At 43.0% G+C, this 12,191-nt stretch overlaps 1 protein-coding gene across 1 annotated transcript in view; it reads left to right on the forward strand.

Moving 5' to 3' along the window:
- The window catches only part of PTPN14 (protein tyrosine phosphatase, non-receptor type 14), a 102,150-nt gene extending 90,267 nt beyond the window's left edge, over positions 1-11,883 (forward strand). Inside the window, exons 16-19 of the mRNA XM_026048390.1 lie at positions 2,651-2,779; positions 3,768-4,002; positions 6,214-6,377; positions 10,215-11,883. Coding sequence (XP_025904175.1) covers positions 2,651-2,779; positions 3,768-4,002; positions 6,214-6,377; positions 10,215-10,343 — 657 coding nt within the window. The 3' untranslated portion in view covers positions 10,344-11,883. The remainder of the gene's footprint in view (positions 1-2,650; positions 2,780-3,767; positions 4,003-6,213; positions 6,378-10,214) is intronic.
- Positions 11,884-12,191: the final 308 nt, after the last annotated feature.

Below are 12,191 nucleotides of genomic sequence, written 5' to 3' on the forward strand. Positions count from 1 at the left end.
TCAACATGGGAACAACTTAAGGTATTATTTGACTGTTACTTGCAAACATAGTCTATTTCTTTTTTTCTATGGAGTAAAATCTTTTTAAGATTAAAGAGAATTGCTGGCCTCCTTGGTTGTGATTTACAGCMTTAAATTCTGTTGATTGAAAACAGTTTTCTAAAACAGGATCCTGGCAGGTTACCGCTTTTCTCCCATAGCCTGGTAGGTTGTAGATACTGAGTTTTTGCATAATCAGGCATGGCTAGGATGATGAATTTCTATCCCCCCAATTTTTTATTTATACTGTGGGAGGGGATAAAGAAAGAAAAAAAGATTCCTAACATAAATTGTGTCCACAATGCCATTTTAGCCAGAAAAGAAATTTCCCTGGCCAGYTCCTAGTCCGCATTTTACCCTGTGTGTCAGTGCACTCATTTTGCATCCGTAGGGCACCCAGGAATATGTACCAGCATTTTCAGCGTATGACAATGGCTCTTGCCAATATTTTCCTCTCATGCTCCAAGCAGCAGCTGCAGGAGCCAAGCAGATGTTCTTTTGCTTAGAAGGTGAAATCGCATCTGTGAAATTCACCTCGGTAGTGGGGTGTGGGGTGTGTGTGTGTGTGTGTGTGTTTGCAGCCCAATATTCAATTTTTAATATCCTGCAGTCAGGGCACCAGTGCACAGTAACTGTTCCAGGCATCGCTTCCCTCCAGACTATTTATTGTTCTTTCATGTTGGCTGCCAGGAGGCTGGATGTTTGGACCAGAAGTCAGTAGACAAAGAAAACTCCTATATCACCCTGATAAGATCCATGCCTGGAGGATTCCAGCTCCCACTGCTCAGTCTGCAAAGCCCCACAGACTTTCAGGATTTCTGTTCTTGTTTACCACCCGGCTTTGCTGTTACGATGCTAAGGTTGTCATCTAGACCAGACACAGGAAACAAAATTGAATTTATGGACTACAGAAGAAAAAGAGGTTTTAAGACAATTATATCTGATTGCCAGTACTAACATAAAACACTAGGTAGTATTTTGCCAACACCACTATGCAAGTGCAAGACCAGCTCCACATCAGTGGTGCACAGCCTGCATTTCTGTCCAAGCACTTCATGAGTTTGCCTGCACTGGTCTTGGGTTTTTAAGCAGTCAGACATGAAGGTGAATAACATATAGCACAAAATAAGAAAGTGAACTCAGTGTAAAGGGATGAAAGCCTTTCCCAGTGCGGTGAGGAACTGGTTATCATTCAAATGCTGCACTAACTGCAGGTGCAAAAGCAAGCAGCTCAGTTTAATGAACAGCTGTTTGAATAACAAATAAACTGATTCTATTTATGAAAAAAAAATGTATTCAAAGACCTCTACCTCAAACATAGTATATGCTTAAACCTGTCAGAATTATTGATTGCTCCTTATAGGACTGTCYGCCAGCACCGTGATATTTATGGACATGTCAGCACTTCTGCTGTAAATCTTTTTCTCTGGGATTTATAACTTCGTTGTGAAAAGTGGCTGTGACCTAACTTGTAGAACTAGAAGGTCTTAGTTTGAGGAGGAAAAATATTTCAACTTCTGAGAATAATTAGTTCATTTGGTCTTGCTTTTAACTGGTAGGCATATTTTTTAAATGATATCTAGTATCTCTAAAAGTGTTGGAGTTCTTTGTACCTAAGGCTTTGTAAATCCTTGTTTTGGTACTTTAAAAATCATTCCATTATATGTTGTCATGCAAATACACAGCTCTTTCTGCAGGTCAGAAATCTGTGTTGGTTATGTATTGGGAAATAAGTTTGCATGACCATAGCTTTAGATAATTCTGCCTTTCCTCTGGCATTTGAAAGTCATTCAGTGCACTCGATTTACTCTGTAGTAGATTGTTGCCTCTAAACTGGAAAAAAAAAAAAAGGAATAAAATAAAATGAGTGAGGAAGATAAACTTGAAATGAAACCTGACGGTCTATCTTGATTTTATCAAGAGCCAGGAACAGGATTGCAGCCCTGCATTCAGCCCAACATGTGGACACAACTGTGTGAGCTGGGCAATGCTCTGGCCAGATCTCTAGCAGTGATTGGTGTAGCAAGATTCTGCTTAAGATTTTTTTTTTCCTTTATTTTCTGCTCAGGGGAGGGGAAAAAAAAAAAGTGAGGCCCTTAATCAGCAGAGACTTCAGCTTTCCTAGTGCAAAACATTCCTGCTATTTTGCTTTCTGCACAACTGTGTGTTATTTTGCAGGCAGGCAATGCCTTTTAAATGCATATGGACATTTCCTCTGGTGCCCAGTTTTTATTTCAGTGTGGGTCTGTCACAAAGCCCAGGGAAGTCGGTCAGCTGTTTATTGATATTTAAGTAACTTAAGCCCTCTCAGAAACACGGCCTTAAATAAATGTTTTTCTTTCAGCTATGGGATCCAGATGCAGTGGCAAGAAAAACGGGTGGTGTTTTGCTGACAGCATTTGGTTTATGGGCATCCGAAAAGGACTTTGAAACCACCAAAGACTGAGGGTTTTTTTTCAGATTTGCTATTATGAAAAGGATGATTCTTGCTTAACATTTTGATCTGTGTTAAAGGAATAAGCATTAAGGGTTTCATGACTGCCTCCTGAGCTCAAAGGGCAGTTCAGGCACTGTGGTACTGACTGCTTTTTTTTCTCCCCCTTGCTCCCAGGTCGCTGTAGGTGGGGAAGAGTGGCACTACATTGCCACCCAAGGGCCTCTGCCACACACGTGCCATGACTTCTGGCAGATGGTGTGGGAACAGGGCGTGAATGTTATAGCCATGGTCACGGCGGAAGAGGTATGTGAATCGCAGAGCGCCCTTCTTTCTGATGTGAGCAAACCTCCTGTTATCACCACTTCCCACTCCAGCAACCTGTTTTTCTATCAACAGCCCTTCTTCCTTTTGTTATCTTTCAGCGATTGCTTGTACTGCTGTAATGTTGTATTTTGTAACTCTCTAATACTCAGTTTGGCAAGTACTGAAGTGAAGTGAGAACACCCCCATTCCCTCCCCGCTTGGTTTCAGTTTGGCCAAACAAAGCAAAGATATTTCCCCTGGAATCCGAGAGGAGCCCTGAGCCGCTCCTGCTTGAAAGGACACACGTTTCCACCCCGTCCAAGGCCAGCTCTGCATACCCTCACTCTTATCAGCGGAGAAGAGACCAGGAGCTGTTGTTTCCGTAGTAGTATCCATTAGAAAAAAAAAAAAAAAGAAAAATCTTTTTATTCATATGCCAAGCAAAACAGTTATTTCTATTGTAATCCAAGAACTMTTTGCTATGTTATAAAATCCGGTATATGTTGCTGCTGTAGCTTTCAGCCTCATGCCTGGTTACTTTTAACAAAAATGCTGAGGATGCCATATGACATCGGGTCCCTATTCCAAASAATGATCCAGAGCAGGAAAGCTGCTGGAAAGGATCTCTTTCCCTATGCAGAGGGGAGGCTGCCCAAGGAGCACTTGATTTGCTCCTGGAGGCAGTAGTTGGCTTTTGCCTTGAGGCAAAAGCTTTTCCTTCCCATTTCTAATGAGTCTGTTATGTATGTAAATACTAATCCTTCTCTCACTTCCAAGTGTAGGAATTGGGAATAAGTTATGACTGAGAGCTTTATTGGGTACTTCATTTACTTCATGAGATGCTGCTTCCTCTTCCCATCATTTGGAAGAAGATAAGTGAGGGAACTTGGCTTATCCGCACGGTTTTGTGCCTTGTTTGTAGAGAACTATAACAGCAACAGCTAAAGGGTATTTCATTCATGCTTTCATCTTGCTTTGTTTGCTTAAGGAGGGAGGAAGGAGCAAGAGTCATCGCTACTGGCCTAAGCTGGGCTCCAAGCACAGCTCAGCCACTTACGGCAAGTTCAAGGTGACGACCAAGTTCCGCACGGACTCGGGCTGCTACGCGACCACGGGGCTCAAGGTCAAGCACCTCCTGTCCGGACAGGAGAGGACTGTGTGGCACTTGCAATATACCGACTGGCCAGACCATGGCTGTCCGGAGGAAGTCCAAGGATTTTTATGTAAGATTCCTGAAGTTGCATGGGGAAAGACATAAAAGAAGTTTGCCCACACTGAATTCAGTTCATTGCACTCGTTAGAGCTAAACTATTAAATCACTACAGCAACTGTTAAATAGTTATTGCTGTGGAGTATGGAGGCCTAAGATGGGTCAGACTTTGCTGTAGTTTGGGAAAAGAGTGGGAGATGAGATGGTTGAGGATCCCAGTCCTGAAAGCTCTGACATAACTGGAGGTAAAAACAGTGCCAACCATAGTGCTAAAGCCCTGTGCAATTTTAAATAGCAGGATGCCCACTGCAGCTGATCTGTCTGTGTAAGTTTTGGCTACTTTCCAGCTCCCTCATGGGTGCATGAGGCATTACGCTGCACACAGATGTGGTTAGGGAGAACTAGGTGAGACGCTAGTGAAACACGGCACAACTCCACTGTTTCTTAAGAGGCCCCAAGAGCTAACAGCCAGGATTTGGTAATCCAGATGCTTCGGACCTATTGCACAGGAGCAGAGTCCTCCATCACGTGCTCAGTAAACCTGAACTTGGTGCCAAGGCAGTGTGGACTCTTCTAACCGTGTATTTACCCAGGCGATGCCAAGAGCTTTCCCAGATAAACACTGGTCTTGGTGCATGCGTTTCTGAGAACACCACCATTCATCTCTAATGACTTCATATTTCCTATTCCTCACCAAACAATAAACGCTACTGTGTTAAGTAACACCAATTCAGCCACTATTTAACCAAAWCCACATCCATGGTGCTACAGTGGTGTTTTGTACAGAGATCCTAAGGTTATCAGCCAAGGACAGTGTACGTGGTCTCCAGCACTGATGTTCTGGAGATGCCACCTTAGTTCCTGCGCAAGGTCTGTGGCCTATGGCCAGTGTGGCTCAGAGSGAGCTCAGTCCTCACTCAGACCTTTCAGTTCCACGTCACTGTAGTCACACTGTTTCAGCACCTCACTTCTGTTTGCRTGGAATAAGCTTGATATGAATCACATGTCCTTCTTTTTCCCAGCTTCTTTTTCTCCAGGACAGAAAACAGAAATAACATTTCAGCTTTGGCAAAGCAGTGCAAAGGGATTTGCCTTGGTGGCAAAGCTATTTAGCTGGTTCTCACTGCCCGATTTCTAGTTTGTTTTCTGCTTTGTTTCTYTTACCAAACCCTGTAGCTGTGGTTGGGCACAGCAGTAATTGGGACAGGCTTGTCCCTGTTTCCTCTGCATATTTTTTTGCCACTAAGTACAATTCTCCTTCATAGTGTGCTTTAAAATGATGATTTCCTGGTGCTAGTAGGACTGTAGACACAGCCTGCCTGGGTCTGAAGGACTCTCCGGGCTGCAGAGTCAGGCCGTAAGGAATTCAGGAAGGAAGGTTTGGCTGAGATCTCACAGACGATTTCCTAGAGACTGGTAGTTACGCATCTTGGTGGACTTTTCCAGATCAAGCCTGTCATCTCTGAGGTGCTTCTCCATGATGCTGCAATAATATTTAGAGGCCATGACCTGAGTTAGTTTGTTGTGTGCTTGTCTAACATGGTGGACTTCCAACCAGAGCAGAGAAGGACCTTCTCAGAAGCACCTTCTCTGTGGAGAGCAGAGAAGGTTCTCTGTGTAGGTTGGCAATAGAACACATTCTTGTGGGTACTGCTAGAAGAGTTGCACAAGATACTTGTTCCTGGTTCTTGAACTTTCTAGACCACGTGGTCTACAGACAATAAGCCCCCTGAAGGGCTCATAGCTGCAGAGAAACAAAGTCTGAGCAGAGATGGGYGAGATCCTGCCTCCTCCCCAAAAGAAAAAGGGGGGAAAAGGGGGCAGATGGATGCTCGCTTCCCATCTGATATTGGCTTTGACAGGCAGACGTTTCAAAGGGATTTAACTGTTATTTTGATCCCAGCCTGCTAATAGCAGGCATTGCTGTAAGTAATGTCTAGAATCATCTGCTTAGGGGACCTAGAGATTTGCAGAGGGGAAAACAGAATTTAATTTTTTAAAAGAACTATTTAATTTGAAGGAGCAAACTCCCAAGTAATAATTGACAGCCAGCTGGTAGTTGCTGGATTTGCCATTATTCAGCGCACCTGGGCCAAAATAATTAGTACATACTAAAAAAATATAAATTATTATCATTCTGATAGAGTGCTTTTTGCGTATTTTTCCCCTTTTTTGTGTATATCTGTATAGATTTCTGCAACCTTGACTGTGATTTATGTTGCAGTTTACTTGGAGGAGATACAGTCGGTGCGTCGCCATACCAACAGTGTGCTGGACAGCAGCAACAACTGCAACCCTCCCATCGTGGTTCACTGCAGCGCGGGGGTCGGGAGGACCGGCGTGGTTATCCTGACAGAGCTCATGATCGGGTGCTTGGAGCATAACGAGGTGAGTGAGCTTCTCCCTCCTCAGGACCAACCCTGACTTCGTTGCTTAGCCAGCTAGCTCTGCTGCTGAATTTAAAATTAAAAGGTATTGAAATGCCTGGTTTCTGTTGGTTTTGTTAAAAAGGCGGCTTAAGTGCAACAGACAGAGATTTCCCATGGCAAGTTACTTTTTGCAGGTTGCCATTGGGTTGATTTTTATGCATTTTTATTAATATTATTTTAATGCATTCAAAATTAGGACTACTTTCTCTCTTTTGAGATTTGCTSTAATTTATATGGGTGTTTAATTAACAGCCTAGAGACAGCATGTCCACAAGGACATCTTGAAAGAAACTTAAAAAAAAAAAAAAGCCTACTTCTAAGATCTTTTAACTAATGTTTCCTATTCTCTAAATTCACTGTGTAGTCTCCTTCCTCTCTCATACTGTCTCTTGAATCTCATTTGGAACAAAACTCAGCTGTGGGTTTTAAAAGCAGTGTGTGCCTGTGCTCTGAAGAGTGGCAGCCAGTATTACAAGCTTAGCTGTGCTGTCTGGAGCAGTGTTAAGAGGAGCAGCATTGGCAGAGCAACCCTGTGTAGCTGCCTGCTTTCTGTTCGTGTCCTCTTGCTGGGGAACTGGGCAGATAAAACACCCACCTGCAGTAGCAGTGCCCACGCACCTCCAACCTGGGCAAAACAACCATTGACCCCAAGGGGTTTCTGTTCAAAGTGGAAAACCTCTTTCAGAGGTAAGAATGTAGCAAGAGACACAAATAGATATGTGCTGTCTGTCCCTCCCAGTGATTACTCATCTGTTGGATGGGACACAGTGCAGGGATCACTGGATGTACATACCTGAAGGAGCAGAAATGCTGACTTACTTTGTGCATTACTGTTAAGTTATGGACTGGGGCCTTGCTGTGCAAGGTGCTATATGAAGGGCAACTTGCTTGCTCATTCAACGCTGTGAGTCCTAAAGGAGACATGAACCAGTCAGCTTTGCTTTTCATGAACAGAAATACAGAGCTTCATGTTGGTCTTCTCTCTTATCCCCCTCCAGTTTTATTGTTGTTCTTTGCGAGGTGAGAAATATTAGATGCAAGATCAATCTGTGCCACAAAAAAGCACTATGTTGTAGTTGCAAGTCATCTCTACTACTACTGGGCCTCTTTGAGCAYGATGAACCTCCTCAAACTTTGGTTGAGCTTTGCTAGGGCTCACCTGGATCGCTTTTTCACAGCTTAAGCGTGGTTTCTTACTTTTTCATGCTCTTATTTCTTCTTTTTTAACTTTCATTTTCCTTTTCCCATGATTCCTTTTATGGAGGACAAGAAGGTGTCGAGGACACCTACATGTAAGGTTTGGCAGCGCTACAGCCATCACATATCAGCTGAGCATTTAGTGACCGCTCCTACAAGAGGAATGGGTCTGACTCTTGAGCCTGACTCTTTCCATATGTGCAGGCACCTGGAAACAGATGATACTGCTGTTCACGCGGCAGCYGTGAAATTGCTGCACTCCAGAAGAAATCTGGGTGGTTGTAAGGTCCCTACTTAAAACACTTGCGAGTAATGTTTACCTGTGTCTGCTTTGTAGCAACCTCGGTATGCTCGTGGTGTGCCAGCAGCAGACACCAATAGTTGTGCAGCTCTGYGGCCACCTCAGCTTGTCTGCGGTTACAGCAGGCACCCATTGCACCAAAAATAGACGAGTAGCAACCGAAGATAAAGGAGGAACCCAGACATTTTGGCATGGGAGCGGGCCTGAGCGTTCAGAGGAAATCTCATCAACGTCACTAGGAGCTGATGGTAGTGCTCCCTAATAAGGGACTTTTCTGATGTTTCTTAATTAAAGCATWAATACTTTCCACTTGTTTATTGTGGAAATCATTATTAATATTATAAACAACTTCCCTGAAGGGCCTTGTTGCTCAAGATTGTACTAAGTTATTATTTTTAGTTTGTTAAAACCAAATTAAAAAATAAAAATAAGGCCTAACATTTCATTACAAGTTAAGTTTTCAGCTTGTGACAGATATTGCGCTGTGCACAGAGGATTCTTTTTCATGCAGCAGTTTTACCGGTTTGTTTTGAAGTGAGGTTACTTCTTGTTGCCTTTTTTCTTTAAATAAAATTGCTTATTATTTAAAATGCTTACAAGTAAGCTCATTTTCTCAAAAGACTTGTAGTAAATAAATGTATTAAGATTAACATATTATTGAAGAAGAAAAGGGAATAAGATTAAAAATTCTGACACAGATCAGATCAAGTCTGAAGCGGTGCTGGAACTAGAAGCAAATCTCTTGATTTTGAGGATTTCAGGTTTAGGAAAACCAGTTTTAATCAACTTGTTATAACTTTAGTTACTGTGGCTTCTGAGCACTTGATGGTTGAATCTAAACCTTTTAGATCTCATTGCAGGAATACTTTTTCAGTTGCTTGCTATATATAGCAAGTAATATGTCACATCATTGCATCCTTATTGCTGTAAACATGTACAGCAACAAATTAACTGAGGCTCTATCGACTTTTAGTTCTGACTTGGCACTGGGACGTGAATTGATTGCAGTTACAGACATCTTCATGCATTCATACGGACATCTTCTTTACATCTACATAGTATAGATGTAAAATTAAGTAACGCTTTTATACTTTCTTCTTGCAGTTGTCACCTTAGCAAAATACTACTTCTCTTTCATGGGCCTGTATTGTAATGAATCTGAATGTCAATATTCTGCTTTTATGGGGTTAAATGCTTGTTAAGATTGAACACAAATAGGAAGGTCCCAAGCAAGAGGAGCTTCTGTTTCCTTTCTGAGATAAATCAAAGCCATCTCCATTAGGAAAAGGTGCAGGTAGCCGGTGTTTAGCATGTGCTACTACAGGCCTGGTAAAAAATCAACAGGTTGTCACGTGCTGAACCGCTGGGACAGGAGCGGGGCTGCTCAGGTGGAAGCTGGCCTGCATTTTTCTTGCAGCTGCTCAGGTGCCATCGAGTTCTGCRTGACTTTGCTTGGTGAGAAGCAGGCGCCTTTCGTACTCACCAGATTGCCCAGCGAGGCATTCTCTGGGTTAGCTGAACCAGCTGAAAATCAGAGCTTATGCTTTCCCCTGCACCCCTTTGAAAATAATACACCATTTACTCATCGCAGCTTACGCGGCCTTATGCTTGTTGACTCTCTAGAACTGTCCTTTCGCAGTGGCTTGTTTGGGGATGTAGTGGAATATTTAGCTGGGTTTCCAGAAATCGATAGTACTTCRGCTTGGGCTTGTTTGCACAGAACGAGATTCTTAATTTTTTAAAAATGTACAGAAATGGATATGCAGTGTGATTTCTRTATTTAAACTTTACAAAAATTTTACACTGGGCTTGAAAATCAACTCCCCAGCAGTCCTACATTATTTTGCTGTTGTTTAGTCCGTGCATTGTCCATGTACCGTTTCTCACCCTAGACAAAAAGACTTGCTGGGTTCCCTTGTGTGTCTCTAGCATGGCAAACTGGCATTACAAGGTGCAGTTTGTGTTACTTGATAGAATGAGTGTTGCTCATACATGTAATATGTAGTATGAGTGATCACRTAGTTATTTGCCCATTTAGGTTGGTTCAGAAATTTCTGTTTCCCTAGGAAAAGGATTACATTTATATGTAATACCATTTTACTCATTGAAGTTATGTATAAAGTTTCTGGGGAAAAAAAATGTGGTATTTCACTACGGTTGGTTATAATGCATTACATTATTTAACTATAGTACAATTCCTTGTGCTAACTATATTCTTGTCTTTAAATCAGGTGAAGTGGTGCTTTCTGGATTTAATGAATCTACCTCCTTATGTCTTTTTTTGCCCTCACTTTACAGAAAGTGGATGTGCCAGTGATGCTGAGACACCTACGGGAGCAGAGAATGTTTATGATCCAGACCATAGCCCAGTACAAATTTGTCTATCAAGTGCTCATCCAGTTCCTGCAGAACTCCAGACTTATTTAATCTCTTTGAAGATCCCAAACGTAGGTTTCTGGATTTGACTGAACCTTGCTGATAAGAGAGGAACTGCCTTGATAACATTGTGTGCATATATTGTACTTACTCAAGTTGTCTTGAACGTAAGCAATGATTATTCTTTACTAGAGTCTCACATGGATTATTTTATACAAGATATAATTTATTTTTCTTGGAATAATTTGTGAATTACTTTAACTTGTGAAACTTACAGTAACCTTTGAATTGAACCACATTTGACATGACTGATCTGCAGTGTAACATGTTCATAGGGAAAAGCAATCTTCTCTAAAGGTGCAGTGTACCAGCTTTTAGCTTGCTACGTGGTTTATGAGTTAAACAGTTTTTGGCAGTAGACTTCCTTCTCAGATAAGAATATTGTGGAGTCAAATGTGTGGCTTCCAAGGTAAAAATGAGACCCACTACATGTCATCAAGGGTTGTGCAGGAGAGGAGTCTGAGGATGCAGAATCCTGAGGTAGAGACCTGTGTCTGCACACGCAGCAGACACCAGCAGATACCTGTGTCTGCACACGCAGCAGGGAGAGTTACAGAGGGCTCTAACACAGGCAGTTCTGAGAGCAGAGGACTCGGGGTGCTAAAACTGTTCAAATTTCACAGGAATTACAGTTGCAGTTTAGTCCTTGAAAGAAGCAATASTGGATCTTTAAAATGAGGTCTTTACCAGCCTTTGGAGGGATTCTTAAGAGATGAAGTGCTGGAAAAACAGCACAGAGTGAGACGAGGTCCGTCAGTGAGTCCTCCCTGTAAGTGTGGATTGAAGGGCAGAGGCGTTTTCTGCTGTTCCTCATCCCCTTAAGCTGCCATCTTCCTGCCACCAGTCCTGCTCTTGGCTGCACTTGCCTGGACTTGTTGGTCCTGAAGGTTCAATGGAGAACAGGCCAGAATGGAAAGGAGCCCTGGAGGACTCTGTCCCAGCGCTGCTCGCAGCTGCACCAACTTCAAAGGTGGATCGGGCACCCAAGGMCACGTCCAGTTGAGTTTTAAAAATCTCCAAAGGCCCTTACCAGGCCCCTTGTAGCAAGGCTTAGCCATCGTTGTGGTGAAGTTATTTTTCAGATTCTTTGGTTTAATCTTTTAGCCCCTCGTTGCTTTTGCTTGGCATGCCTACCTGCTAACCCTGGCCATCCTCATCTCTGAGCCCTTCTTCTCTGGCAGCTGGGCCCCCCCAGCTGTCCCCTCTCTCCTTTTAGGGGATCTCTGCCAATTCCTAAGTGTTTTGTCCTCCTTCTGACTTGCATCCCCATCATCACCCTACTAGCTGGTGCTTTATACTATCTCCACAGCCTTGGCAGATAAACAGTCTGATCTCCTGTGTTTTTTTTTTTTCTGCCTCCCAGTTTCCCACTGTGTTTCTCTGCTGGATGGGATTGTTTGTTTATTTTGAGCATACAGCTGCTATGCCATGGCACTGAGGGAAGTGCAGGCATTGGCCTTTCTTCAATGRAAAGCTTCAGCAGTAGCAGATGGGATAGGTCAGATAACATATTACTAGAGTCTGTGGGCCAGAAGTCCCCCAAAAGTCATAAGATCACAGAATTGTTGGGGCTGGAAGAGACTTCTGGAGATCACCTAGTCCAACACCCCTGCCCAAGCAGGGTCACCTACAGCACRTTATCTGGACACTGCGTYCTGTCAGCTTTTGAATATTTCCAAGGATGGAGACTCCACAGCCTCTCTGGACAACCTGTTCCAATGTTTAACTACCTTCACAATGAAATGTTTTCTTCTGTTCAGATGGAATCTCTTGTATTTTGCCTCTTGTCCTGTCCCTGGGCACCACTGAGAAGCATCTGGCTCTGGCTTCTTTAGAGTG

The sequence above is a fragment of the Nothoprocta perdicaria genome, unplaced genomic scaffold (genome assembly GCF_003342845.1).
Source record: "Nothoprocta perdicaria isolate Ctin4 unplaced genomic scaffold, notPer1 scaffold_54, whole genome shotgun sequence".
Classification (NCBI taxonomy): Eukaryota; Metazoa; Chordata; class Aves; order Tinamiformes; family Tinamidae; genus Nothoprocta; species Nothoprocta perdicaria.